This window comes from Passer domesticus, chromosome 1 (genome assembly GCF_036417665.1).
Source record: "Passer domesticus isolate bPasDom1 chromosome 1, bPasDom1.hap1, whole genome shotgun sequence".
NCBI classification, from domain to species: Eukaryota; Metazoa; Chordata; class Aves; order Passeriformes; family Passeridae; genus Passer; species Passer domesticus.
The window spans coordinates 150,915,979-150,943,653 of record NC_087474.1 but is presented as its reverse complement, the minus strand read 5'-3'; the positions used below and the strand labels follow the sequence as shown (position 1 = coordinate 150,943,653).

Here is a 27,675-nt window from a genome sequence, read left to right as displayed (position 1 = left end):
AGCTTAACTACTGTTGCCTTCAGTTTTAACAGAAAACACCAGCAAAATCACATCCTGGTGCCAGAAGTAAAGAATTATGCCACATTGAAATGGACAGAGACCTTTAGCTGAGTACTGAAGAGATCATCGGGGGTCATAATTTCAGGTTTCTCTCCATCAAGACTGCAATTCAATGTGTTTTAATGACTTGTAATTGGTGTGGCAGTCACAGACTATATTGGGCTAAAATTTTATAGAAATATTGTCACATATCTGAAAGCTCACCTGAAAGAGGTCCTCTGCTTGCATAACACAAGCCCATATTGATTGGGTTTTTTACAGCCCTCAAGAATTCTTTTGGCCTGAGTGTATCCATGTCAAATGCAGATCCAGAAGAGCTCATTAATATTAAATCACAATACTGAAAATTACCATTTGTCAGATATTAGAGCCAAAGCTATAGTACTCCTGTTTGAACAGAATCATATATTACTCCAAAACTAGACTTCTTTGGTTCATTAAAGTAAGGGTGATGTTATGTGCATTTATTTCTTTATATGTGAATGCTGAAAAATCTCTGGTTGTGTTGGTGATTAATCATTTTATAATACATAAAAAATTAATTTTGACCTACACCTGGTATTAAAACTTTTGATGTTTTAACTGTATAAAATATTAAAATACAAATGTTAGTTTACAACAGTAAATTAACATTTTGATAAAGAGGGATAAAGCACAAGCAGCTGCCTTTCAAATTTTCTATTTCAATGATTTCCAGATTGATAAGTATTTTAAACAGATAAGTTTAAAAGATAAACAATAAGTCAGAGGAAAATTAAAGTATTTTTCTTTTCTATGAAGCATTTTCTGTTTTTCCTTCATGGCCATATTGAAAAGAAAAAAAATCAAAGACGTTTACCTATTGCTATTATTCGTGTTCTGCCAGAGGAACATAGAAAAAGACATTAGAGGAGAATCACCACACATTCTTACAGTTCTCCACAGATGCATTCATTCTAGCATGGTTGCAGCTAAAAGAAAAATTATCTCTAAAAATAATCTTAATGTGTACATTTTTGGGTGGGTGTGTTTTCCTGCATTAAGATCTTTGAGAGTTTATGTTTACATTAATCTGTTGTTTCCATATCAAGAGGCTCAAGCAAATACTGAAAACCATTAGAACACCAAATCCAAATAAATTGTTTTATTCCATCTTTATGAAGCCATAATACCCTCTTGCCCAGGAAAAAAAAAATACAGCTAAGAATGCTCTCACATATTTTTTCTGGTAGTTCAGGCCATGAGGATACAAAAAAATTTACAATCAGATTTATGTTACTAAGAAATATCATTAAGATCAAAGCTGTCAATTACAGCCTTAAATATCCCAGCATCTCCCAAGATGCCTAGTCCTGAAAGAGCACTCTGTAAGGGTCAACTCTTTTTCTAATTAATTCAACAAAATCCCCAATGCTTCAAAGAGACAGGCTCTGTATCTGTGAACATGGGCCCTCTACTTGTGCAACTATTATTTGAGCTACCTCTTTGGCTTCTTACCCCCACCCAAGTGAAAGGACTGCACTTTTCTGTCCTGAGAAAACACCTCATAGTCCCTGCTGAGTCCTCTGACATGTTCCTGAACAAACTTACCACATTTTAAATCCATCTTTCTTTTTAGAAGTCAGTCCTTCTTTGAGTGCATGGTTGGAGTAGATGAGCTCCTGAGGTCTCTCACAATTTTTTCCATGATTTTTCAGGGATGCTTGTATCTATGTCACAAAACATATCCTTTTGCCAGCTGATTGAAAACTTTGAAAATGCTATTGAAAGCAAGACAAAAGCATGCTAGTATAGATGCCTTATTTGTGTATTTTCATAGCATGTACATTTGAGTTTCTTTAGAATGTTAACAATTCCAGATTTCCTATAGTGCAATACTTTTCAGGTATATAATTTTTCAACCATGTAATTTTTTTAATATCTTTAAATTACCCAAATATACTTTATTTCTGAACAAGAACCATACTTCTAGAATTTCTCTGTTTTAGAATATAGAAACATTTGTGACAAGGCAGCAAAATCCTAAGAGATTTATCTCAAAGAACAGCATCAAAAATAGTTGGACGCTTATGTCATACTTCAGTTGCCTAATTCACAAGTATCTGCAGGTCCTTCTCCTGTGATAAGGGACCTGATAGGCCTGTTTACTTCTGAGAAAGATGAAACTGGGTCTGCAGAGTACAGTAGCTGGAGGCCAGGTATCTAAAACCCCCTGAACAGCACTCCAGAACTTCTGTCCATTCAAACAACTCCCTTTTGTGTGGGTCTGAACTCCCGATTAGGACACTTAAATTTAAGAGCCTGAATATGACTGTCCAGTCTCCATGTCTAATGAATTCAGAACTAAACTGAATGCCAACTCCCTAAATACAGGTATCTGATGCCATTTTTAATGCTTAAGACTAGCCAAGTCCTACAGGTGAGATGGGCAGATATAACACACAGTCTGTGGGACCTGTCGCTTCTGGCAAATAAAATGCCTTTATCTCACAGAATCACACAGAATCACAGAATGAATGAGGTTGAAAAAGACCTTTGAGATCATCAAGTCCAACCTATGGCCTAACACCTCATCAATTGTACCATGGCATTGAGTGCCACATCCAGTCTTTTTTTAAACATGTCTCCAATGATGGGTAATTTCTGTTCTTAGGGAAGTGATTTGAGCCATTAGTTATTCCAGTCACTGGTGCCTCTGGAGTGATTTTGTTCACTGTAATGAAGCACATGTTGGTGCGAACATCTGTGGGACTCCACCAACCAGACTCCCCACACTTCCACTGGCTACAGCAAGAGCTCAGACAGCATGCACAAATAACTAAATTAAACCCTTGAGATACCGAAACATGGGTGTCTTAATGTACATTGAATCCCACACTTAATGTAATTTCCCCCAGTGTGACAGTATCTGTCATCTTCCCAAAGCTTATGTCACAGCTGTCCTTAAATGTAGCTCAATGAGCATCCTAGTGTTCCTTGTAGGAATTGTAATCATGTTCATAAGAGAAGTTAAAGAATTAGTTGTAATTTCAACTTGCTCTAGAACCCTTTCAAGCCCATGAGAGTCTTGTGAACTTCAGTTCAAAAATCAAGAGCTACAAGGTCACTTATTTTTAGAGGCCTGTGGATGGGTATTGGAAGACATAATTAGTTGCAATTGAAGCATAATAAGTATGGGAGGGAGAAAGAATCTTGCCTAAAAACTTGTTTGAGCTCTTTTTCCTTCATAAGGATGTGTGTAAAAGCATCAACACTCTTCTGATCTGAGGACAGAAAAATGGAGGAAACTGTTTCTCATTATTTCTTTCTCTCATGTGCTTAACAATAATTACATCTTTTAGTCTAATCTTGCCCTAGTCATGGCTGTCAAAATCTTCTAGAAATAACAAAGATAGCCACTGCTCAGGGTTGATTTTATTCTGGCAATATCTTAAAAATAATATAAAACATAAACTTCTTCCTGCCCTCTTTTTTTAATGCATATGGTTAAAATGAGTTCCAGTAGTACTATAACTGATGGTCATGTATAAAATAAAAGTAGAAAATATTGGTACAATAATCTTAAAATTCAGTTTTCATTTCTATACCATAAATAAGATGATTCTTTTCTTCCCTCTCCCATATTCTGCTCTGTAACCCAGTTCCATCAGCTGCAGAGACTAAAAGAAGTAACTATGGTCCCTCTTTAAAATCCTGTCATTTTCATTTGTTCATCCAAGAAACCCCTAAAGCTAGACCACTCCTAAAGCTGACTGAAAATCTAACTGTAACCCAAGCTCTTCTCATGGTAACCAAACCTGAGACAACAGGAAAGAAGCTTTCACCTGTACAATTCAAAACTTTGTTTTACATTAGTGGTTTACACAAAATGTAAGGATTCTTACATCTCCATTTTTATCTCCACCTTAAACCAACCCATAGCACTGTCAAATATGGCTGTCAAAAGTGACATTAAAAGTTGACAGTCAAGCCCTGAAGATAAAAGGTTATAACAATATTCTCTATTATGTAAAAGCAGAACTGGTTTTATTTTTTTCTACATACAGTCCACTATACACTTATAAAATATTTTCCTTCCCATTTGTTTTATACTAATTATAGCCCTAATTTTAACTCTGTTCACTGCTTACTTTTCAGCCTTACCGTCTAGTTGGAGAAAAATTGGAGCCATTTGGTTCATATACTAGTTTTATTTCTCTAGTTTAGAAACAGTACCACAAAATTTGTATCTCTTCCTCGCTTTCTGATTGCTAATGGCAAGAGTCCCCCCCAGACTGCTGCAGTGTGGATCACTCTTCCATGGAGTGTAGTCCCACAAGGACAGGCTGCTCCAGGGTGGTCCTGCTCTCTGTGTGTCTCCTCCATGGGCTGCAGGTGGATCTCTCCATACCATGGACCTCCAGGGGCTGCAGAGGCACAGCTGCCTCACCACGGTCTTCAACATGGCTTTCACCACAGTCTGCAGAGGAAACTCAACTCTGGTGATTGCAGCATATCCTCCCTCTCCTTCTGCATTGACCTGGGTGCCTCTCTTTGCTCTTCCCTGGTCACAATTACAGCTGTGCAGTAGCTTTTCTTTTTAAAGTTCCTTTTAAATACATTATCACAGAGGTGTTTCCACAATTTCTAACTTGACCAGCCTTGACCAGAAGCATGTCCACCTTGGAGCCACCAGGGAGTGGTTCTGTCAGACATGGGAGGAGTTTCTGGCAGTTTCTCACAGGAGCCATCCTGGTAGACCCCTCCACTACCAAAATCTGTCCACAAAACCCCAATACAGCTAGCTAAGGTGATTTTAAATTATTTTACTTTGAAGGTCTGAAATCAGTACAATAATTATCTAGTCCGATTTTTTGAAAATTAACACTAACCTGGCTATGGCTACTTTGCAATCACAAGGCATAACCTGAAAAATATAAAAATTGGCTCTTTTGAAAGCACTGTCTGCAATATACAGCCATACTTTTAGTATTTACCTCCCTCATTTCCACTACTCTAACCTGAATCCTACTGTACTTCTCAGGCACAGCTAAAGGAACCAAAAATAAGCCATTATCTCAAAAAGACCATTAATAATATTTTTCTTATATAACATATAAATATATAATTTAATTAACAACTTGCATTCAACTTAACTCCTATGTAATACTCAGGAGTACTAATTCTGTAGTATTACCACAAAATATTTTTGGCATTTCCTTCAATCCAGTTCTAATCATTCCTGTTGAAACATTACCCTTTATTAACCCTTAAGCTCTGGTATTTAAAAAGCTGTACAGTCACCATGGAGTAATTAAACAAAATAAAAGAATATCAGCACCAGTGCTCTTTCCAGTACATTCATCTTTCTAGGTTATACCACACTCACCACCACCACAGATAAGTTTAACTTTCTTTTCCCAAACCTGACTCCAACCAAATTTTCATCCATCTTATGATCTCCAGACTGCACTAAAAGCCTGTTCCTGAAGGGAATAGAAATGCTTGGACATTACTCTATGTCATCAATCATTTTAGAGTGAGGGTCTACTTTTAACCCAACAATAGATTCTGATCTTTCTTTCTCTCTTTAAATTGCTGCTATCCTCTCTTTTTGGAAACTTTCCTCAGAACTTTGAATGATCCCATCACAACAACCAACATGAGCAGGTTTTATTTTTCGTGCTGCACAAAACGTAATGACAAATGTGTCCCTTCTCTCTCCTAATCCTAAATTTACAAGTTTTGAAGCATCAAGGACCACCAGAGACTGTGAAAGAGAAATAGGCAATTAGCTCCAGCTGCCCCCAGAACTCATTTTGTCATGCTTTGTAGTTCAAAATACTGACTATTCTGGAGCACCTCACCCAGATCCTTCCCTTCAATGCACAGCCAACCGTTACTTTGATTCTTTCCATTTATAAAATCCGTCAGACTCTCAGCTCTCCTCCATAGTCTCTCCAAGAAATGTGTGATCCTTTTCCTTTCCTCAGTACTCCAATATTTAAATATTTTGCTTCTTCTCCTTCAGAAGCTGTAACCTAACACTAAAATTTCATCTTCCTCCTCGTCATCAATTTTGTCATCATCATTGTGGACTTTGTCATCTTCATTGTCATCAAGGACTTTGTCATTGTCGACGACTTTGTAGTTGTCAACTTTGTCATCATCTTTGTAGTCTTCATCATCATTATGCTCATTGTTTTCATGAAATTCATTGTCGTTGATGATTCATTGTCATCATCAATTCATCATCGTTTCATCGTTATCACTGTCATCAGCGCTGCCTTCATTGACTTCATTGTCATTTTCATTGTTGTCTTCTTCACCGTCATCCTCATCTTTGCCGTTATCAACATCATTGCCATCTTTCTCGTCATCCTTGTCATCATCTTCCTGACTTCATCATCATCGTCATTGTTGTGGACTTCATCATCGTCTTTGTCATCAAGGACTTTGTTGTCATCACTGACTTTGTAGTCTCTGACTTCTTTGTCGTCTTTGTCATCTTCATCATCATCAGGCTCCTTGTTGCAGTCTATTCGACATCGCAGTCGATTCATCATTGTTTTCGCCATCATCGTTGTCTTCGTCATCGTTGTCATCATTGACTTGTCATTGACTTCATCTTCGTCCTCATCGATTTGTTGTCGTCAACATCATTGTCATGGGCATTGTTGTCCTCGACTGCATCGTCATCCTCATCCTCATCGATTCATCATCCTCGTCTACTTGTCGGCATCATTGTGTTTGTCGTCACCACCTTCTTTGTTGTTGTCCTCATCTTTGTCATCGTCAACTTAGCAGATCTTGTCAATTCGTCATCATCATGGATTCATTGTCATCAACATTGTTGTCATGGACCTCAGCTCCTCAACTTCATCATCAGCATCGTTGTCATCATCATTGTTCCCATTTATTTCATTGTCCTGGTAAATTCTTCACCGTTGTTGTCTTCATCATCCTCATCTTCTTTGTTGTCATCCTCATCTTCATCGTTGTCCTCATCTTTGTTGTCATCAACTTTGCAGACCTCATCGTCATCATGGTATTCATCATCATTGTCATTGTCCTCCTCAACTTTGTCATTGTCTTCTTCATTGACTTCAACTTTGTAATCGTCAACGTCATGGACTTCGTCACTGCGGACCTCTTCATCATTGTCATCATTGTCATCCTCATCGACTTCGACTTCATCATCCTCGATGATGTTGTCCACTTTGTCATTGTCGACTTCCTCAACTTCATCACTGTCATCATCTTGCAAGTGGACCACCTAAAATAGAAAAACAACAGTGGATGCTTAGAGTTGCACCAAAAATTGACACCTGAGCAATAACAACTGCTTCCATCCATTGGTTACTGCTCGCCCTGCCCACTTACCTTGATTGCTGATATCCGGCTTTACTGCCTAAAAATAAAGAAAAAGAACAATGCTGTAACACAAAGTCATCATTTACGCTTGCCCTGCAAAGACAAATGGAGACTGACCTTCTCAGGGGAACTTCTTCACCCGGGATGGGGCGGTCTGCCACGGATTTCATCTGGCTGCATCTGAAAGAATGTTAGGACAAAAGTCAGTGCTGCAAGATAACAGCTCCAGACATCTTGTGTCAATCTACAAATCCCATCTGGAGTCCAACTACACCCTACATTACAAATTTCAAGTGTCCAGAACTTTTCCTATTACACCTACACCAGGCTCTGCAGTAGGGCAGAGCAGCTCCAGCCCAAATACACAGACACCTGTGACACAGGGCATGACAAATGAGGGGACACAACAGGGAGAGAAAACTCTCAATGAGAAGAATGCCCACAAGGACCAAGAGAATGCAGAATGAGATGACCAAGATGAGACCGACGGCAAGCCAATGAGGCTCAGAGAATCCCAGAGGAACCAGATGCTAACACAATGACTTATTCCAAGGACTGCACAGATGGGTGCCCGAGAATCCTACAGTCAGAATTCTCTATCTAACTTTGCATTTGTACAAGTCGACTGCGTTGCCTGAATGTTAATTCAGCTTGTCTTTCAACAGAAAAGGCTTGCTGGGGACAAGAGATAGGCAGCAGTACCTACACTTTAACACCCACGTTTTTACTAATCCACTATAATGGATTGTTGTGGTGCACAGCTGTCAAGAACAGCTCAGAACAAGACCTTAAAAGACAAGACCTCTCTATGTGAGAAAATAAAATCTATGGACCTCAGGAAATAAAAACTTAGATAGGTGATTCTTATGAATTGGTTTTTTATAAACTCAGTGTACTCCAAAATGGTGTGACAAGAATGCAGGGTACAGGAAGCAAGGAGGAGTGTCTGGAGACAGTGGAGATATGTGTCACCTGTTGCTTTGACCATGGACTGGTTGAAAAAAAAGGAGAAGAGGAGAGGATACAGAGGCTGGGATGACTTCAAATGATTTTAGGACAGATTGGTTGTTGTGGAATGTCAGGCGATAGGTTTGGAGTTAGAGACTGGGATTTGGAAAGGAAGAAAGACTGACTATCAGGAAAAAAAACTTTATGGGACGCTTTTCAAATTTTAGCTGGATACCTCCTATCACCTTCAGACAGCAGTTAACAGCCAAGGCTCAGTAGATTTTAGGAAAATGGTATATGGACAAACAGATTAACTCATGTGTTCACGTACCCAGAAACCCCATATTTAAGACATCAAGTGGGGGCATGTGACTATATACATATTAAACTGGAAAAGAGTAAGAGAGATAAATAGTGTCAACCTTGAAGCATTGCACAGAAACTGTCATATATACCAAATATATCTAAAAGTATTTAAGGAATTATGATTATGAAACCCAAGCTATCTTCCCATTTCCACTTTTTTTTGTTACTCTTTTCCCTTTGACTGGAATGGACTATGGATTGGGGGGTTTGTGTTTAACACTCACTGTAAAAGGGGCTGGAATTTTTTGAGTGTCAAGAGACACAAATATTAATGTCATTATTCAGTCAGGAGTATTGGTAAAATTGACAGGTGTTCAGGGTTTATTCTGCATTTGCTAGGAAGAGGCTAATTAAAAGAATACCTATGAAGTATTTTTACAAAGACTGCCAGTTTTGGAAAGGCTTTCAAACTAATCCAACGTAGGTAGATAGGCCCAAAAAATTCTGTGACTGGACAAGCTCTTGAATGCTGCTGTGCTTGAAAGCTCAAAGAGATTTACTTTGGAACCATTACAAAGTGCTTAGAAATTCTGACATCACGCTTAGCAGAGGGGAAATCAAGGAAGAAGGTTTAATAGACTCATGAACCGAATCTTTGTCACTCTTGTTTGCATGGCAGGCCACTAGTCATGAACATACAATAAAGGTTTCCATGGTGTCAGGATGGAGGTGTGTCATTAGTCTACAACTTTCAAGATTATGAATGTATTCCTGTAGGAAGAAACTATCTATTTCCCCAGACTTGTTGGCAGGATTAGACTGACTTTAGCACCATATATGTATTTTAAAAATCCACTGCAAAATATTCAGGAATAATGTTCCACAGAGAACACTGCATAGGAGATTTTTGTTAAACATATGGCAGAAAGCATATTAGCATGAATAACTTCTATGACATTTCCCCCTCCTCCCATCCTTGAAATTGCTGTGAGGCAAATACAAAGTGTAAGTGAAAATCTAGAAGAGAAGAAAGACGTAGGAGTTGCAAACCAGGGCTGGAATTTGGAATCCAAGGGTTCCTGAGTACCAGGGCTTTTTCTTAAAAACATGATTATTTTTCAGTTGCTCTTGCCATAAATATTCTTGAAATTCAGAAAGTCCTAAGTCAAGTTGTGAACCAATGAAGGGATTTTTGGTTGTATTTGCATATCTGTGTTATTATCCTACTAATAAAATTCTTGTGAATGGAATTTTTAACTTTCCTATCTCTGTCACAGAACTACTTTGGAAGGTTATATAATTGCAAACTGCCTCATGTACCCATATGCAAAATTAGAATAATAGTGCATCCTTTTCATTATCTGTAGAAGTTGTGAGCAATTTGGGGAGGAAGCTGGGTCTATTAATCCTGGGTCTATTAATCTGCTACCCAAGACATCTGTGTCCACTGCTAACAATAAAAAGCTCCAGACATTTGTAATCTTGGAACATCTGAGCACAGAGTGTAGGAAGTGTAAGAAATTATTTTTATGCTTTCCTGTAATCTTTGTGATCCTCCAGGGAGGCCCAATAAGACTATAAGCATAATTTTCAAAAGTGATTTCATTAAAAAAAAAGGAGATATCAGATTTCCTGTCCCTCCTCAGTCTCTAGTATCAGGAATGTGATGACCCTAATCTCCACATTATTACATCCCTGCGCTGATCTGCATGTCATTTTATACAGTCATGAACATCTATTACAGAAAGCAGGGTAGAGAAATGTAGCAAGTTTTCCTGCATCAAAATCTTGATAACTGAGTGTCAGAAAAAGAGCAATCAGAATCCCAAGAGATGTCATCAACTTTGTTTCTTTGCTTGATTGAAACCTCAGCTGCACCAGTCAGTACTATTGCTGTCCTGCCTCACTGTCTTCACCCTTCTTCGCCTGAGAAGAGACCTCTGTGTGATGCCCCAAATCCATTCTGACTGCATGTGCTCCTGCAGTTTGGAGATTAGAGCAGTCTAAATGGGAGTGATCAGCTCAAATTTTTGTGTCAGATTGATGATAACTTGTGATTTCATAGAATAAGTGGCAGGATGATTTTTTAGACAAAAGGCGAACAGATAATCACGTGCCAGGTAGCTTGCACAAGGTTTCAAGCCTTCACTAATAAATGTGCAATGAATGAAAACCTTCTACTTTGTGAAACTGTCAGAAAAACAAACAATAAGAATCAGCGATTATAGCATACTTTTTCAATATTACCACATTCATGGAGGCAAATGAAACAACTGAAGTAGTTTAACCACACTGTTCTGTTTTTCAGTCATGCTATTGGCATATTGTTCTATTAGAGTTTACCAACTCAGAGAGCCACTGAGATTTATCATTTGGGCTTTTATAACCAGAACAAAGTGGATCTCATTGATGATGACAGTGAATAACATAAGCAGATCCTAATAGTAATTTCTGATGACAAAACAGTCAAGCAGCATTCAGCCTTAAAGTTCATGGTCCTCTAGGCTGAGGTCTTTAAACAACAAAAAGACAGTGAAATTATCACCTCATCAAGACCCAGAGAAAGCACTTTAGGGTATCATCATGTAGACTGAATGGTCCAATCCAGGTAAGCAAGAGAAAATGCTACAGACATAGCAGAGCCTTCTTGATTTCTTGTGAAAGGTCCTAGGTGCCATGGTCTGAAGCAGGAACAGATTTCAGAATGTGCTATCACTGCTCAGAGACAATCCAGGCGCTGGCATGCAGGTGATGAGTGGAGAAATACAGTTAAAAAATTACAGAATGTTGGATTTTCCTGTTTTAAATGATTCTTTAGCACTTCAGTGTACCAGGCTCCTCCCCTGCATTGGTGTTTGGATCCAGCCTTGCCATTAAGTTCATCATTAAGAAATTTTTGGGATTTTGCATTTCTTACCATGCTGACACTTACTGAGCCATTTATCTTTAATTTCTATTCTACTGACAGCACCAAAAGCATATTTTTCATAAATATTGTTATTAGTTATTTAGGTTTTAAGAAAATTTATGTAGGTGTTCTCCATCATGGCATTAAATTGAAGTTCCTTAACAGTGTGTAGTACAAAAGTTAAAATAGTGTCAAAAATGCTAATTTTTTGAAATAGTTCTACAGTCAAGCCCTTATAAGAAGAGTGTCTGTTCAGCAGTGATTCCAGACAGATTTTCATTTTAAAGATAGTTTCCTTACAAGTTTTCAAAACAATTGTTTTTCACTATTAAAAGGAATATGAAATTTTAAAAGCAGAATAAAAAGATGATTTAGAATGAGAATCAAGAGACAGAGTTTCAATTTGAGAGTAACTTTTTAAATAAAGATAAAAAGGGCTGTACATTTCTCCTGGTTTTACTCCTTCTCAAATTCTTTTATAAAGCATGAAGTTGATGCAGAGTGACAAAATAAATTTTACCCACAAGACACCAGTTTATTTAGTATACATAATACCTTACATAAGCAAATCCAGATCACCACATTTTTCAAGCTTTTCACATGAGTAGGTGAATTGTTGTTCTGTTGCAACCATCCTTCAAAGATGGCAGGTTTTGGACTCATTTTCTCAGAGGGCAAACCAGAAGGACATCAGCAACCAACATAAACACATTAATAAGCCTTAACTAGCCTCAAGCAGCCACAGAGAAACTGGCTTGGTTTTCTGAGCAGTAATGATAGCAAGGTGGCAGACATTTGTTTAGATCCAATGTTGGAGGATTCCCCCTAAATGCAAGCTCAGGTTGGCCTGTGACAGCCTGATCTGGCACTACCGAGCACTGCACCTCTTCTTCCTCTTTTTTAGGTAAATTTAACCAAAACCAAATGTATTCCCCCCAGCATTCACAAACAGCTCTAGAAAAGCTCTCTAAACCTGTTATGTCTCCATTGAATGTTTCATAGTCTATGCCAGCCTATGTAAAGCGATTGACAAGGAAAGGGCCTATGAAAAGTATAATTTTAGTGAATTAATAGCAGCAAGTACTCTTTTGATCTTATGTATTTTCCACTATGACTTTCATGTTCTTTTGAGAACTCAAAGAAAGCAGGGACACACCTACTTATTTTGTATAATGTATGTGACATAAAGTGCACTGCCCTGGACACTGTTTTTAAAAAGAATTTGGAACATGGAACCAGACCCATATCCTCACTAACTGCTGTGCTCAAAGGCTTCAGGACTTCTAGTGAGTCCTTCAAAGAGCTCTTGACTTCTGGTCTGTAGCTCTGATGATACCATGGTTCACATCTCCCAGGGAAGACCCTTCCTGGATGGCACTTAGCATTTTTCTTTTTCCCTTAACTTACCTATAAGGAGCAAATTCTGCAGATCAACAAACACTTTTTACCAGTAACACATCTCCATTTATTCTTTCCATCAGTGTGTGCAGACCAGCTCCTCTGGAGTGTATTTGACAATAGCATGTCACAGCCAATTCTGATCCATAAAAAGACCTAGAGAACAGCATATTCAGGAATTACTACAACCCACCCACACACCATTACACATTTTCCAAATTTCAGACTTCATTTCCATAGTTTGGTTTTTGTTGGCTTTTTTTTTTTTTTCAGGAGGACTGTAACCATCAGATATATATGTAAATCATAGCTGTCAAATCTCCTGTTATAATAATGACACCGGTGGGTGTCCAATATTCACCTCAGTTGAGGTGTTGCTCCTGGAATATTCCTCACAAGAGGAAATAAAGGTATCTTTTTTGTCTTGAAAATGCAGATTCAAGAAATTTCACTTGATCAGAGTTCAGCTACCAAAACCAGCATTTTGGAACCTAAATTCTCCTGAAGACTGTACTCACACTGAGATAATTTGACATTACTACCCTTCATCTGATGGCAAAACTTCTTCTTAAGTATTTTAAAGAGCTCCACAACAGATGGATAATACTACTGCCTGATCAAAAATGTAGTGTTAAAAAGTGATATTTTTTACATTTAATTTTTATATAAGATTGGTGTATTTAATATTGTCAAATTAAATGTCATATCTGGTGGATAAAAATGTTTTTCTTCCTTAGAAACAACTCTTAAAGAGAAAAACAGTTAGGATTCTTCTGACCTGTATATGAAGGATATTTCCTGTTTCATTAGAAATGTGAACTGTCTGAAAAAGGTCTAAACAAATAAAATTGTTTAATGCTTGCATAGTAATACTAATATAATAAAAATCAAATCTAGCAAAAGCCAAGTCATCACAGAATGTTTTGAATTCAGCAAAACAGCATTTTCTGATTTCCTGCAAAGAAATTCCTGCCAAAATAATCTGACAAGTTACACAAACTGCAGCCTATTAAAAGGAATCTAGCATAAAGGAATCTAGCAAAAAATTACCTGTTTTGTAAATTTTGCTAGAGGTGCTTACAGGTTCTGCACATATTCTTTCCTCCAAAGATTAGTCCCTAATACTGATTTTGTTTCTTTCTATGTCACTAGCTCTGATACCCTTATAGACAGAGAAGAGCTCATGTGAACCTTCCCAAACATCACAATTCATCTCCAAACTAAAATAACAATAGTGCTTGAAAAAGAAATGAAAAGCCAACCACAGCCCCCATGTATACACTGTGAAAGAGTAACAATTCTCTGTCAATCCCTTCTTTTTTTTTTAATCTCCCCAGACCACCAGACATAAAACTCATTCTATCCTGGTATTTATATTACTACTAAAACTGAACCTCTCCAACTTCTTGGAAGAGAACCTATCTTCTGCCTTATCTGATATCTTTGAAAATTGCAGGAGAAAGATCTGGAAGAAAATGCACTTTTTTAGTGCTTTTAAAATAAGCAGAAGTGTAAAGCTCATTGAAGACAGGACATATCAGAAGATAGATTTTGTCAATAGTTGTAAAAATCATCCAAACTCTAGTTTTCAACCAAAATATCAACTTTTGCAACTCATTTATGACCACCTTAAAATGTCTTGGACTTCTATTCCTCTTCTTCACTGCTCCTGGATTGGGATGAAAAAGCCAAGAACCTCATTGCTTTCTACAGATGCTGGCACAAAATTTCAGCAGAGTAACTATATAAACAGTGCAACCCCTTGGGCTTCCAGGCATGACACAGCTGCTGCAAGGGGCAGTAGACAGGCACTGTAGGGTAGATAAACAAAATGTGTTATTTTAAAAATAGCATGTGTAACACTGAAAATGGGCTTAAGATAGAGGGGAACCTTAAGAAAAAAAAAAAAGTTGGTAATTTGTCCCATCAACTGCTTTGCTCAGCTGATAGGCAAGACCTTTCTCTGCTTTTAGAGAAAATGAGAAGAATATCAGTATTCTCCAGGTGGGATGACAAAGCAAACAAGTATGAGCAAGATTTCCTCTGTAGCACATGTGCACAGGCATGGACACCGACTGCTTAATGTGCATCAGGGATGACAAAACACAGATGATCCAACAACATGTTTACTTCTTCACAGGCAAAAATGTCTATGGTTCCTTCAATTCCCTCTCTTTGAAAGAAACTAGGGCATCAGTGTGTATCCCTAAGACAAATACAGCAAAAGTCTAATATTTGGAATTGTCAGCCTATTCAGAATGACACTTAGCAAAACCAAGGGAAAACACAGAATAAAATAATTTCTCTGAGAATGTTAGTCCCACATGCCACACAAAATAATGATGAGAAAGAAATTAGGTAGATATATCTAATGTAAAATACTGTGTGAGTGGAAAATTGAAGGGGATGCTAATTTAATTTCTTCTGAAATAAATCTTTGTGTGCTATGGGGAGATGCAATACCAGGTCACAAACAACCACCACAACCTCTACAACAACCAAAACACCCCAGAACCACCCATCATGTGAAAAGAAATTATTTAAAATAACAAAGTCTTTTACATTTATATAGTCATTTTCATCCCATAGGAGTCAGAAACTCTTGACAAATTTAAACATCCACACCAATTTTCATAAACAGCAATATTTAAGCCAGAAAGCAAAGCAAGTTTCTTCATCTAAATGAATCCACAGAGGAAATTCTATTTCTTTCTTTCTTTTGTAATAGTGTAGAAGGTCTGGCAGAAGAGGAAGGAGTTAGATTCTGATCTAATTGAACAAGTTCTAGCTTTAATTCTTTATTTATTGTGGTTTCCATCTGAAGAAACCTGATATACAAAACCCATCTGGATATGATCCTGGGCAACCTGCTCTAGTTCGTGTTGCCTGAGCTGGTGGATTGGGCCAGTAAATGACCTCTGGATGTTCCTTTCAACCTCAATAATTATGTGATTTTCCTTTACAGCAAACATTTCTTGTTTGTCATATGGAAGCAAACATACAATTTTATCATAAAATACCTATCTGACCATTTACTCTTGATCTGAGAGAACTCCCAAATAAAAGGTTTAAAACTGATAAGGTGTCAGATTAAGGACTAAGGAGATATTTTTTTTTTTCCTACAGTGAAATCAAGTACTCAGCCTTATGGAAAAGAATTTTCTTTGGCACACAATATTGGGATTTTCCTCCATGGAAAACTGTGGAAAAGGCCAGCTTCTGGTCTGACAGTCTGGCCAGCTTGTAATGCAGAGACTCTAAAATCCTTGATCTGATGGCTGGGATTGCAGAGTATGTCCATCTGCAGCATTTGCTCTTAACCCATATTCCAGACCTGAAAATCCTGTTGTGCAAGAGACCTCAGCAGCCCTTCCAAGACCACTGTGTCTCTAACACCCATCATGGAATGTCTCCATTGCATAGAAAGACAAAGCTTTCACAAACAGAAGTTTATGAAAGCTCGAAGGTAAATGGTCACCCATCCTAAGCTAAACTTAAAAAGCAAATATTTTTGAAGTTATTAGGGAAGCTGGCAAAAAGCTCAGATAAAGTGCTCAAGCTCCCAGGAGCATACAATGTTCAGTGATGAATACAAAGCAGATGTTTCAGAGACTGAAGTTCCCAATGAAAAATATTTAGCTGATTTTACATGTGGGGGAAGCAAAGAGCAAATCCCAGAAAAATTCTTCAGAGAACCTGAAACAATTAAGTGCCTGGCTAATTATCCTGGAATAAAATAACTCCTGAAAACTAACAGTGTGTTGGGCATATTGAAAATAAACTTATCTGAAATCCATACTGGGAAGAAAACAACACAGAATTAAAATTTAAATCTTGATAAATATATACATACACAGACATGCACACACACTGTCCTGACATTTAAAGGGCAATGTGTAGCCAGCTGTGTTTCTATTTTCCTTCATAATTCACAAAAATATGATCCAGGCTAATAACAACACATAGATAAATGCCTTCTTTCCATATTGCTGTGCTTTAGAAAAAGTTTTCTTAAGATAACCATGCCAAATCTCCAGGTGTTGGCCAGGTTGGATTGATGTTGGAACAGAGGAAAACATTCTTCTCTATCGTTGTTGAGAAACAAATATCATCACAGTCTGGCTGAGTATTGAGGTTTACAGAATAACTGAGGCTGTATTTTTCTATAAACAATTGGTGGAACTACAAAGGAGAACTATGTAATTTTACTTAGCCGAGCAATAATTTCACCTCCATAAGGTTCTGTTGTCCCACACAAGAAAAAGCCATATTTCAAAGTGTTATTGAGGTTTTATACAATGAACTAACACATGAAATGTTGGTGAATAAGAAGAACTCTTCATAATGAAACTATATGTAAAGTTGCCTGGGGAAACTTGCAGTGAAGGCATCAGCCTATAGCAGGAGTTAAAATGTGTATTTATAAAGTATATTTGCAAAGTCTCAGAATAAAGGTCTGCTTAGAGGGAAAAGCAAATAGCAGTCCTGAGTTTTAAATCAAACTTTCTCAAAAGTTTGGCTTATAACTATTATACTGTCGTTTCTCTATAGATTATTTCATGCATGTGACTTTGATACCTCCCTGGATCAGCTCCTAACCACTCAGAATTCAATTGTGCTCCAAAGCTTGGTGAAACCCTTGAGGACTACTCTTTTTGCAACAGCATGGGAGCATTCAAGGGAGATGCACCACTGGCTGAGGGAAGAGGCATTTGAGTTCAGTTTTTCTTATATTATCAAAAATTACACAGGGAAGAGCTCAAAGAGAAGGTCTTGTAGTTTCACAGCAGGATTCCCAGAAACCCTTGGATAAGATAACACTGTGAAATGAAGAGCTGAAGCAGTAGGGACCTCATCACAAAGGTAAAGTCTGCATCCTGACTCAGTGAAACATATAATCTTCTTCTGTTTGTTAAAACAAAACAGTGCAAAATACATTTTGGAGATCAGATTTTCTGCAGCTCCCTGATGAAAGAAACATGGCAATAAACCTGCTGTGAGATGGTGAGTTGCTCAGCCATGTGAAAATGAGCACAGATCCAGACTGTAATATTTGATGATCAATTTGGTGCTTGTTTATTTTCTTTTTCTTTGTGTTATTCTACTTCCATGGTATTCCTTGGACCAATCCATATTCTTTACACAGAACCATAATGCCTGAGGCTTGTAACTATATGACCTCTCTCAGTACAGTCATAAATCTTGTATTTAGTTGTCCTTTCTCAGCTTTGAGTTGTCTTCTGCGTCACGTAAACTTCATTTTCTCAAACACCTCCCGCAGATTTGGAAGGGGTTGAGATTTTTCTTGGTTTTTTTTTCCCTTCTGGGCACTGTGGTGAGTGGTGGGTTTCTTTATCCTCCTGCTGCTACAAAGAAAGCAGACAGATCATTTTGAAGAGCCAACATCTGTTGCCAGCAGAGGTAAGGCTGCCATTTTCTGATGACTCCCTGTCCCTGCAAAGGGACTTTGCTTTAGTTTGCAGTAAACTCTGGTGTTGTGCCAGCACAGGTACTAGAGGGCACCTCAAAAACTACTCACCCACTGCACCAGGACTCAGAGGAGGAGTTTTCCTTGAGGAACCTAAGGTATTAATAACTTCTGATGTTGTTCCCTGAAACAGCATGGAGCACTCACTGCCTGGCTAGCCTCCTTGTATTGACCATGCCTCAAAGCAGCCTGTGCAGAGACATTTTAATATTTGTACTAGCAGGCTTGGTACGGGCTGTTCTGGAATTTTTACTCTGCATGACACATCAGCATCTAACACCCCTTCAATTAAACTGCTTGTTTGTTTGTTTTGCTTTTTCATCTAAATCTGATTGTTGAATAATAAACACCATTTGCACTAACTACACAAACTGGGTGCATGCAGGTTTTAGAAAGTGAAAATTACTGTGAGTGAAGAGCAAAGGATTATTATTTGTGTTCTATTGTAATTAATTACCTTGCACAGCTGGGAACCACGTTATAAGTCTTAGGTGTTTGCAAGAATGAATGGCCTTGCAAAATGTAGCTGGCAGCTAAATCCACTCTTGACATCCACGCTCGTTTTTGGTGCTCTCAGTGCTGGATAGATGTGCCTGCCAAAGGCTCTCATATGCCCATTAGTGTCTGGAGTGGCTGTGCTCTTAAAAAGACATTTTTATTGCTCTCTGCCCTTTGAGTCATAGTAGTTGCAGACACCTGGGATATGCTTGATACACACAAACATCCAGGACGAGCCAGACAAACAATCCTTGCAAAAACCACACATTACGTATATTGATAATCACACACCAGAAGCCATCTGTTGAAACACAATTATTTTTCAGATCCCTTTCTTAGCCCACTGGTATAATTCAGGACCCCACATGGCTGTTCATGTAAAGAATCATTTAATCTCCATTTTAGTTTGTGAAGGAATAATGAAAAAAGAGGTGATCATAAAATAAAATTTCTGCCATTATTTTTTCCACAGTTGAAGTCATTCAGTCCCAATAAGACAGAGCTAGAAATAACCTCTGAGGCTTTGATTAGCCCACAAAGGAGTGCCACTATCAGGTGGGTGATTGTGAAGAAATTGAAGTGGCCACACGCCTTCTATGGGACTATGTAAATTTGGCATGGCCAATGGGTCTGGCAGCCAGTGGGGAGACAGGGACAAAGAAACTCTGGGGAGCAGGTGGGGCCTGAGCATCCTATTATCCACTACAGCTCCCATGGATGACTCGAGAAGTGGAAGATGTCCATCACTGCTCATTCTTTTGGGAACATTTTGATGTCTTCTGCCACAGTACAAGATACCTGGGTTTGATTCTTAGGCCAAGGACAATAAACATAAATATGGTACAGTTACCAAGCTCCAGGTAAGGCATTGCAGAAACTGCTGTGACAGAATCTATGTTTACTTGAAAAAACATTGCATTATGTAGTCATTCAAATGTAGGATATATTTTTCTTCCATGATGACTGCTTTCTCCTTCTAAGGGTCCTAAGGATCTCAGCAAAGTTTTAAGGGAAGTGTTTAAGAGACAGAAAAGGCAAAGACACAAAGGAACTGGAAGTCATTCATATCTTTCAAAAATATACCTGATATCAGACAATGATGATTAATAACTATGTAGGTTTGCTGTTCGAAATAAAATGCAGTTAATTTATCTGGAAGTGAACTGTAATTTAGTCTATTATTTTCTCCCCAGAGACAGCCTGCTGTCTCATGACCAGCTGAAAGGTCTACCAGGTTACAAAAGCAAGGTTTAACCAACCAAGAAAACAACATTAAACCTATGTTTATATTTCAGTTGTCAGAAAACTTCACACAGACCTTTAAAATTAAAGGCCATCAAAAGGTATACTGCATGTTCTAATAGAGACACGAATGATAGCTTTTGACAAGCCATATATGCAGTGTGGGAAGATATTTTATGTGCAGTCTGAAGTATGAGTCATTGGGAAAATAAAAACATAGAACAGTGAAAAAGAAGCATCATCAAAGCAATTCCACTGTGGAAAATGAAGGTAGTAGGAGCAGTCAGTGTCATGAAGGCTTGAGTGTCTTTGTACATGAGAGGAGAAAGATCAGCTAGGGATTACAATATGTTTTAATGCATTAAAGAAATATTATGAACACACACAATACAAAGTGAAGGTGGACAAATGTCTCTGATGGCTAAAAACTGACTCAAACTTGCTGTCAGTCAAGTGGAAGAAAAGAACTAGTTTCTTCTAGATTTTGATCCAAATTAAATATAAAACGTCCCTTGGTATGACCATTCTTAAGAATGCCTGGCTGAAGAATAAAGATTAATTTATTTAAAATTAATATTAGTATTTAAAATTAATATTTAAAGAAGACAAACCAAAGGTCAGATGTGATAGGATTTGCTGATCCAATTCACTGAACTTTTGGGTCATAAAGGCAAGCACACTGTGCTATTGAGTGGTACTGTTTTATAGGAAGTTCACCACCGAGATATTATTTTTACTGGTTTCATGGTAAAAGATTTAAATGCATGCATGGACACATTGACCTCAAGAAGTCTTGACAACACTGGTGTCAAATGCTCAAAGAAATAGAAATTATTAATTTGCCAAAAGTAATTCTATCAAGAAAAAACTTTCTTGTTGGCCTTGCCCTTCAGTATCCTGAACACTTTGTGCTCTGTGATGTCTCTGCAGAGTGCACTGAAATGCCTCTCATTTGCTCATGGCTGTCTATTGATGGGGTAAAAGGCAAAAGGTTCAACCTACATTGCAGCCTCATTTGTTTGTTACATTGAACCCAGAGACAACAGTGGGGAAAAGACTGTTATACCTGGAGTCAGTACTGGAAATAAAGAGTTAGAAAAAAGCTACCAAGTGCATTGGTCTTGACACCTTCACAAAAATAATTCTTCCCAGGAGAATGTTGCTGTTCCATGGAAGAAAACATTACATGAAATTAGGGATTAGATTCAGTTCACCCATGTTTATGTAGCTGCTCTGCAGATGTTACCTGAGTTTTTTGGGTTCCTATAATAATGATCTTGGGGTGCAACTCATCTGCTTAAAAAGGAATGTGAGGCTTTTTTAGGATAAGGTAAACTCCTTCCTGAATAATGAGCATATAAATTTGAAAACACCAGTTTCTACAAATTGATCCCAAGATCTGCTTTTTCCACTAGACTGAGATGGAGAAGTACAATTTTTCTAGCTAATACAGTGATATTTCATTCAATATAGAAATTTTTTTGAGACTTGGGCAACATTCCTTGCATAAGAACCTAAATGATGGGGCTGTCCTGCCTAACTCCAGAGCCTTAGTCAGTGCAGTCAGCTGAGGATTTGAGCAGAAGGTGCAGTGTAGGGATTAGATGCCATGAACACCCTTGTTATGTGCATGCAATAGATTTTTTTCTCTTTTGAGTAATTATCAGGCATAAAAAAATCATTAAAATTACAGAGGTTCTGAAAAATTACAGAGGTTCAGAGAAGCACCCCTAGGGCTCTACAGAATTAGTAGTTGCTATGAGTAAAACTAATCAGATTAGCATAATTTAATTCAGATAAACTCTTATTTAAAGGGTCTGTGGGAAGTCAGTGCCTTTCAGTTTCACCCACAAAGCTAAAGCATGGTGCTAATAACACCAAGGTGGCAAGTTTGATACCCATATGAGCCATTCACTTAAGAGCTGGACTTGATGTTCCTTCTGGGTCCCTTCTAATTCAGACTATGCTGTGATTCTCGGAGCTCATGGAGATGTGTACCACACCCAGAAAAACCCAGAGTCTATGGAAGGTGAATATATTGGTGGAAGAGGGATATGAAAACAGGGACGGGCAGTTAGTCCCCAGTATTTGAACAGAGTGCCACCATAACCTGTGGCAAGGGCCTCTCTGGCACATGGCCCAAAACAGATTAGACCAAAACTTCTGTACAAGCCCTACCCCTCTAGCAGATGGGATTTCATAGAAGCTTATTGCACTGAATGCCTAGTTGTAGCCTTATGTGAGTAAAAATCAACCCATTAATGTTTTCTATTACAGGTAAACGTCTGAACATAATGAAATCTAGCACTCAGAGGATAGGGGGGAAAAAAAAACAGAAAAAATAATCCTGGTAAGCTGGTGCTGCTGTTAAATATAGTCTGTACAACTACAACTCACTATATGTGCTAAAATCCTAATGACAGTTTGTAGGACTTTTCACAGAAGAAATCCCACTCATGGCTCTACAGGTTGTGTTACCAGCAGCCAACCTGCTCTGCCTAAACAGAGTCAAGTCTTTCAGGGCAATTTCTTCATGTGTTCAGACACAGTAGTGATGAGTCTGCAAACAAGAGCTGCCCTTTTCTTGGGAGGAGAAGATATCAGAGAAGATAAGGAATGTGCTGACAGCTTTAGAAAGTCTGACTGGGAGACCACTTGGGATGTGAGGGATGGTCCCACCTGAGCACTGCCTGAACCTCCTTGGGTACTGCAGCAACCAGTTTGATACCCAGCATGTGGTATCTCTGAGTATTTCACAAAACAGGGAAAACTAGAAGAGAATATGTGGAGACAGAGAACATCCTGAAGAACATTTAGAATAGCAAAGGCTTGTGCAGTCAAGAGAAGTTTATGGCAAAGGGAATTACAGAAACACAAACACATCTTTTAGCTTCTTCCTACCAGCTGCTAATCGCTGCACTGGGTCAGCTCCACTTGGACTGACCAGGGTCTGTGGTCCTGCCCTTTGGGGATCAGGTTTCTTTCCACTGAAAGAAACTTGCACTGATGGCTGGGTGCTTGAGATGGTTGGGGCGGGGGGGGGGGAGGAGGAAGTGGTCAGTCCCCAGGGAAGGAGGGTGTCTGGTGGCACTCCTCTGGTTTTTGGGAGTTTCTCTCAGAGAGACAGAGATACCACAAGAAGAGAGGCAGGTGAAGGGGGGCTGGCACAGCTCGGGGCTCTCACTCGCTCTCGGCTTTCAGAGGAAGATGGCTGAGCTGCTGCTTGGGGAAAGGAATTTTGCTACCAGTGCTATAACCCTGCCAGGATCTGCCTTTTCTCTGCTGCTGGGCCTGCTCCCCTTGCCCTTGTCCTTGCTGGGACATCCCACAGTTCCAGATACGGCCACAGAGTTTCTGATACATCTCATCCACCGTCCCGGGGCTTCTGCTCATCTCTGCCGTTCCAGCCTGCTGCTGCCAAGAGTCCTGCTAGGGCACCGACATCCCCAGGGGATTTTGTGAAGTGAAGCCTCTCTTCCATCCCATCCCTTCCAAACCAAGTGAAGCCTCCCTTCCCTTCCCTTCCCTTCCCTTCCCTTCCCTTCCCTTCCCTTCCCTTCCCTTCCCTTCCCTTCCCTTCCCTTCCCTTCCCTTCCCTTCCCTTCCCTTCCCTTCCCTTCCCTTCCCTTCCCTTCCCTTCCCTTCCCTTCCCTTCCCTTCCCTTCCCTTCCTTCTTGGCCAAGCAGCCATTGCCGCACTCCCCGAGCCCGCGCCACAGCGCCCCCTGCAGCCGCGGGGGAATCACCGCGCCCGCCCTGCCCGCCGTGAGCCAGCAGCGCCCCTGCTGGCTGTGCCCAGAACTGCACCAACGGGGAAAGCGCCGCAGCCAAAAGGCTGGGATGGGATCCTGGCTCTGTTTGGTGTTGATGCTGTGGTTGTCGTTGTTTTGTTTGCCTTGTTATACATACTAGTAATGAACTGTTGTTCCTATTCTCATATATTTTTGTCTGAGAGCCCCTTAATTTCAAGATTATAATAATTCTGAGGGAGGGGGTTTATATTCTCCATTCCAAGAGAGCCTCCTGCCTTCCCTAGGAGACACCTGTTTTTCAAACCAAGACACTGCCCCACTCTGCTTTTGCAAGAAAAGCTATGCTTCAGTTCAAACAAAACAGGAAAGAGAAGAGCAGAAATGGAAAACAAAGCCCGTTCTTGATATCCAATGTAGGAAGAGGGGAAAAAAATAGAGAAGAAAAAAGAAATATCAAATGAAGAAACAAAGGAATCAGCTGGAGGAAAGAACCTTCAAACAACCACTGGAAATATGAGTTCTGCTAGAAAGGACTTCAGCAGTAGCTGTTTTATTGCTTATTTTGTTTCTGAAAGAGCCTGCCAAGGATTCAGATGAAGATTCACTATAAAAACTTGAAGCTGAGGGAAGTCTGGCATTTTCCTACAAGTGACAGGTTAAAGTTATGACAGAAGAGAGCTTCTATTTTCCTTGTATGTTCCGCATTTAAGTCTTACTTGATTGCCCCAGGCTAGTACTTTGCACATAGACACTGATAAATCTGAGCTCCAAAAGCAATATTATGTACTACTCAGACATGCAGCACAGATGCAACTGCTTAGCTGACTGTTACCTGTAAAACCTAATTAAAATCAATAAAGACTTGTAGCTGGAGGTCCATGTTTTATCAGAGCATGAAAATGAGACAAAACTCCCAACAGTGCTTTGTTTTTCCATTTATCTTTGCAGATATCTTACAGTAGCCTGTGAACAACCTTGACTTCAGGGTATTTACACTATACCTGACCAAAGTTTATCTGCCAGCCCTGTAGGAATACTGGCATAGTTAACATTTTCTTCAACTCTGAGTCTGCCACAGGATTAATCCTTTGCTCTTTAGTGAAAAGAATAAAAGTAGTTTTAGGCTAATATCACTGTTAAACTCTGTGATAAGCTTTCTAATGGAATGGCTGTGAGACCCAGCAGCTTGACTTTCATCCAGAAGGTTTTAGCTTAAAAAAAATTGTCTTTTCCCAGGAAAAAAAAAAAGCCCTAAACAGTGCCTTTAAAGAGGTCTAAAGGAAGAAAAGCCAGAATCTGAAATAGGATCTGTTGGCCTGCTTCTTCACAGCCAACATTCCCGTCAGGAATTTCTCAAGCCGTGAAAGATCCAGAGTCCAAATCTATGGTTTGAGATCATGCATCTGGCTGGTACTTCTTTATTTCTCTTTCTTTAAAATATCAAACTTTGGTCAAACACAGAATTCTTAGGTGATATCACTGATAGTTATTATGCTAGTGTTCACTAGAGTCAAATTCCTGGTTTACTAAAAATGGTACAAACCAAAAATAGAAAAGTCAGTTTGAGTCTTTTTACCCAGTTCTCCATGTTCAAGGTTTCTAAGCATCATGGAAAACTTTTAAAACAGAAATATTAGCAGTGTTGTCTTGCAATGTCTCTGAAGATCTCTGACATCAAGAAGAATATAAGAGAACTTCATTTTCCATGTAGCTTTGTGCATTATAAGTTCTCCAACAGCAACAGATTAGCTTTTTTTTTTACTTTCTCAACTGTAGTCAGCCTTCTCCATCACCAAGAAACAGCAATCAACTTGTAGAGGATCCAAGTCCAAGTCCAACCCTACAAAATCTGCTAGAGATTTCCTTACCAATGAAGGGAATTTGACATAAACAGGCTCATGTAGCTCTGGTCCTGCTTCTAGTACTCAGTATTGGGTGTCATAAGAACACACATCTTGTGGATAAATCTGAAAATCTCCTTCTGCCCATTTATATTTGATAGGAAATCCACTCATCTATTTTTTGAGAACATCAGACTGCTGGGTTTATGAAATGCAACAAATTAAAGGCAAAACAACCCAATGTTCCCTGTGTGCTGTTAAGAGAACAGTACAGTTTCCTTAATTTTTCCTTCAGCAGCTCGCTGCCTACTAATGGTGTACTTCTCAAGTGGCAATATAAAATTGAAATGAAAGTATCATCCCACTAATGACTTCATAAACATTTTAATTTTGATTTCTTAATATTAAACACAAAAGTTGTGACCAAGAATTTGCTGATTCTTCTTATTGATTCATTTGTGATGATATCTTTTTTATTTCTGTACTACAGATACAAAGTTGTTAAGATCTGTATTTTATAGGATTTTGAGGTGGGGCTATTGGTTGCACCAGAAGTCCAGGGCTCTGTATGACTTTTAAGACCAGAATGATTTGATATGGAAGCAAAGAGTCGAACGAGTTTCCAGTCTCCCAGCCCTGTGTCCAGAATACTCAGTCACTGCTCTGCACTCTCTTTTTAGATAGTGTCATGGTTTGAGGCTGGCACAATGCCAGTGCCCCCCTGAAAATACACTTGCCCTAGTGAATTCTGTGAGATGTGACCAGGAACAGAGCAAAGCAGGCTCCAACTTAGGAATAAAGGAAACGAACTTTATTAACTACAGCGTCTAAAAAGGGACAGACAGAAAACTCTCCAAATACATTTCTCCTCCTCCCCCCTTTTCCTCCATAGCATGAAATAACACCACAGATTTCCACAACATCACCATCTCTCAGATAATCAATTTTTGAGTCCATCATCACCCCTCAAATAATCAACTCTCAAGTCCAGCAGGAAGAGAGGAGTCTACCCTTGCACCATAGGCTTCCCCCAGAAACACAGCTGAAACCTCTTGGTTTTCCACGTCACTCGTGGCACCGCCTGGAGAACATTTGCCCTCATGGAAGCACTTCTTCCTTCCATGTCCAGTGCTCTCACCACTGCACATGGACCAGGACTGCTTTTAGGGTTCCCTTTTTAAGGATGCCCCGTTCCAACAAAAGCAGCAGTCTCTCAACTTCGGGACACCAGTCCCTCCCACATTTCACCCCCTGGGGCCGAGTGGTTTCGTGAGCAGAGATCTTCCTTTTCTCTGAAGACAGAGGACATCCCACACCCTCCTCAGCCGTCTCTGTTCTCACCACTGCTTCACTGCACTTTTTTTGGCTTCAAGGAATTGCCTCCCCCTAAATGCAGTCTCTGTGTCACAGGAAAAACACGGGTCTGTCCATGGCCATGCAAGAGTCCAGCTCAAGGCCACTCCATCATCTCCTCCCACCTAGGATTCTTCTCACCTCTTCTAACATCTCTCACTTGTACTCACTTTCATCACACTTGCCCATCCCCTCTTGCTTCATCTCTCTTCATTCAGATTCATGAGGATCAGTATTTGTAAGGTTCCCATTATTCTAGAAAGGGGTTAAAATCTTCGCCTCTGTCTGCCCAGAACTCCCACAGCAGCCTGGCACCTTCTCTCGCCACATCCCCCACTTCTCCTTCTGGCCAGCCCTGCTGCCAGTCCATGATATCGAATTCCAAGGCAGAACAGGCACTGGCTCTCTCTCTATCTCTCTCCTGCGGGGTAGGAGGGGGACCCAATGCTTCTCAGGGCTCCTCCACCCTTCCATCTTTCAGAGCCTTCACCCCCCTCCTCTGCCCGAGGCTCCGGCCTACCTCACATGGCCGCGCGGCCCCAGCCGGGCA

General features: G+C 39.4%; 1 protein-coding gene across 4 annotated transcripts; it reads right to left on the bottom strand.

Annotated features, from left to right (window-relative positions):
* Positions 1 to 1,530: 1,530 nt before the first annotated feature.
* On the bottom strand, positions 1,531 to 27,335 carry LOC135284927 (trigger factor-like). 4 transcript variants are annotated; one of them, XM_064396786.1, is made up of 5 exons: positions 14,581 to 14,922; positions 12,962 to 13,108; positions 7,510 to 7,572; positions 7,402 to 7,429; positions 1,531 to 7,294 (listed from the first exon to the last, which is right to left on the bottom strand). In XM_064396786.1, exon 5 carries the CDS (start codon positions 6,624 to 6,626, stop codon positions 6,270 to 6,272), a length of 357 nt encoding a protein of 118 aa, XP_064252856.1. In that variant the 5' UTR covers positions 6,627 to 7,294; positions 7,402 to 7,429; positions 7,510 to 7,572; positions 12,962 to 13,108; positions 14,581 to 14,922; the 3' UTR covers positions 1,531 to 6,269. The 4 variants fall into 4 exon arrangements, with proteins under 4 accessions (XP_064252856.1, XP_064252861.1, XP_064252839.1 ...); XM_064396791.1 differs by lacking the exons at positions 12,962 to 13,108; positions 14,581 to 14,922 and adding an exon at positions 27,296 to 27,335; XM_064396769.1 differs by lacking the exon at positions 7,402 to 7,429 and having other exon boundaries at positions 14,581 to 14,931.
* Positions 27,336 to 27,675: the final 340 nt, after the last annotated feature.

Coding starts and splice junctions, on each gene's coding strand:
- LOC135284927 (XM_064396778.1), bottom strand. CDS start 7,562: ATGAAATCCGTGGCAGACCGCCCCATCCCGGGTGAAGAAGTTCCCCTG. Junction 7,295..7,509: donor GAAGAAGTTCCCCTGAGAAG/GTCAGTCTCCAT, acceptor TTTCTATTTTAG/GTGGTCCACTTGCAAGATGA.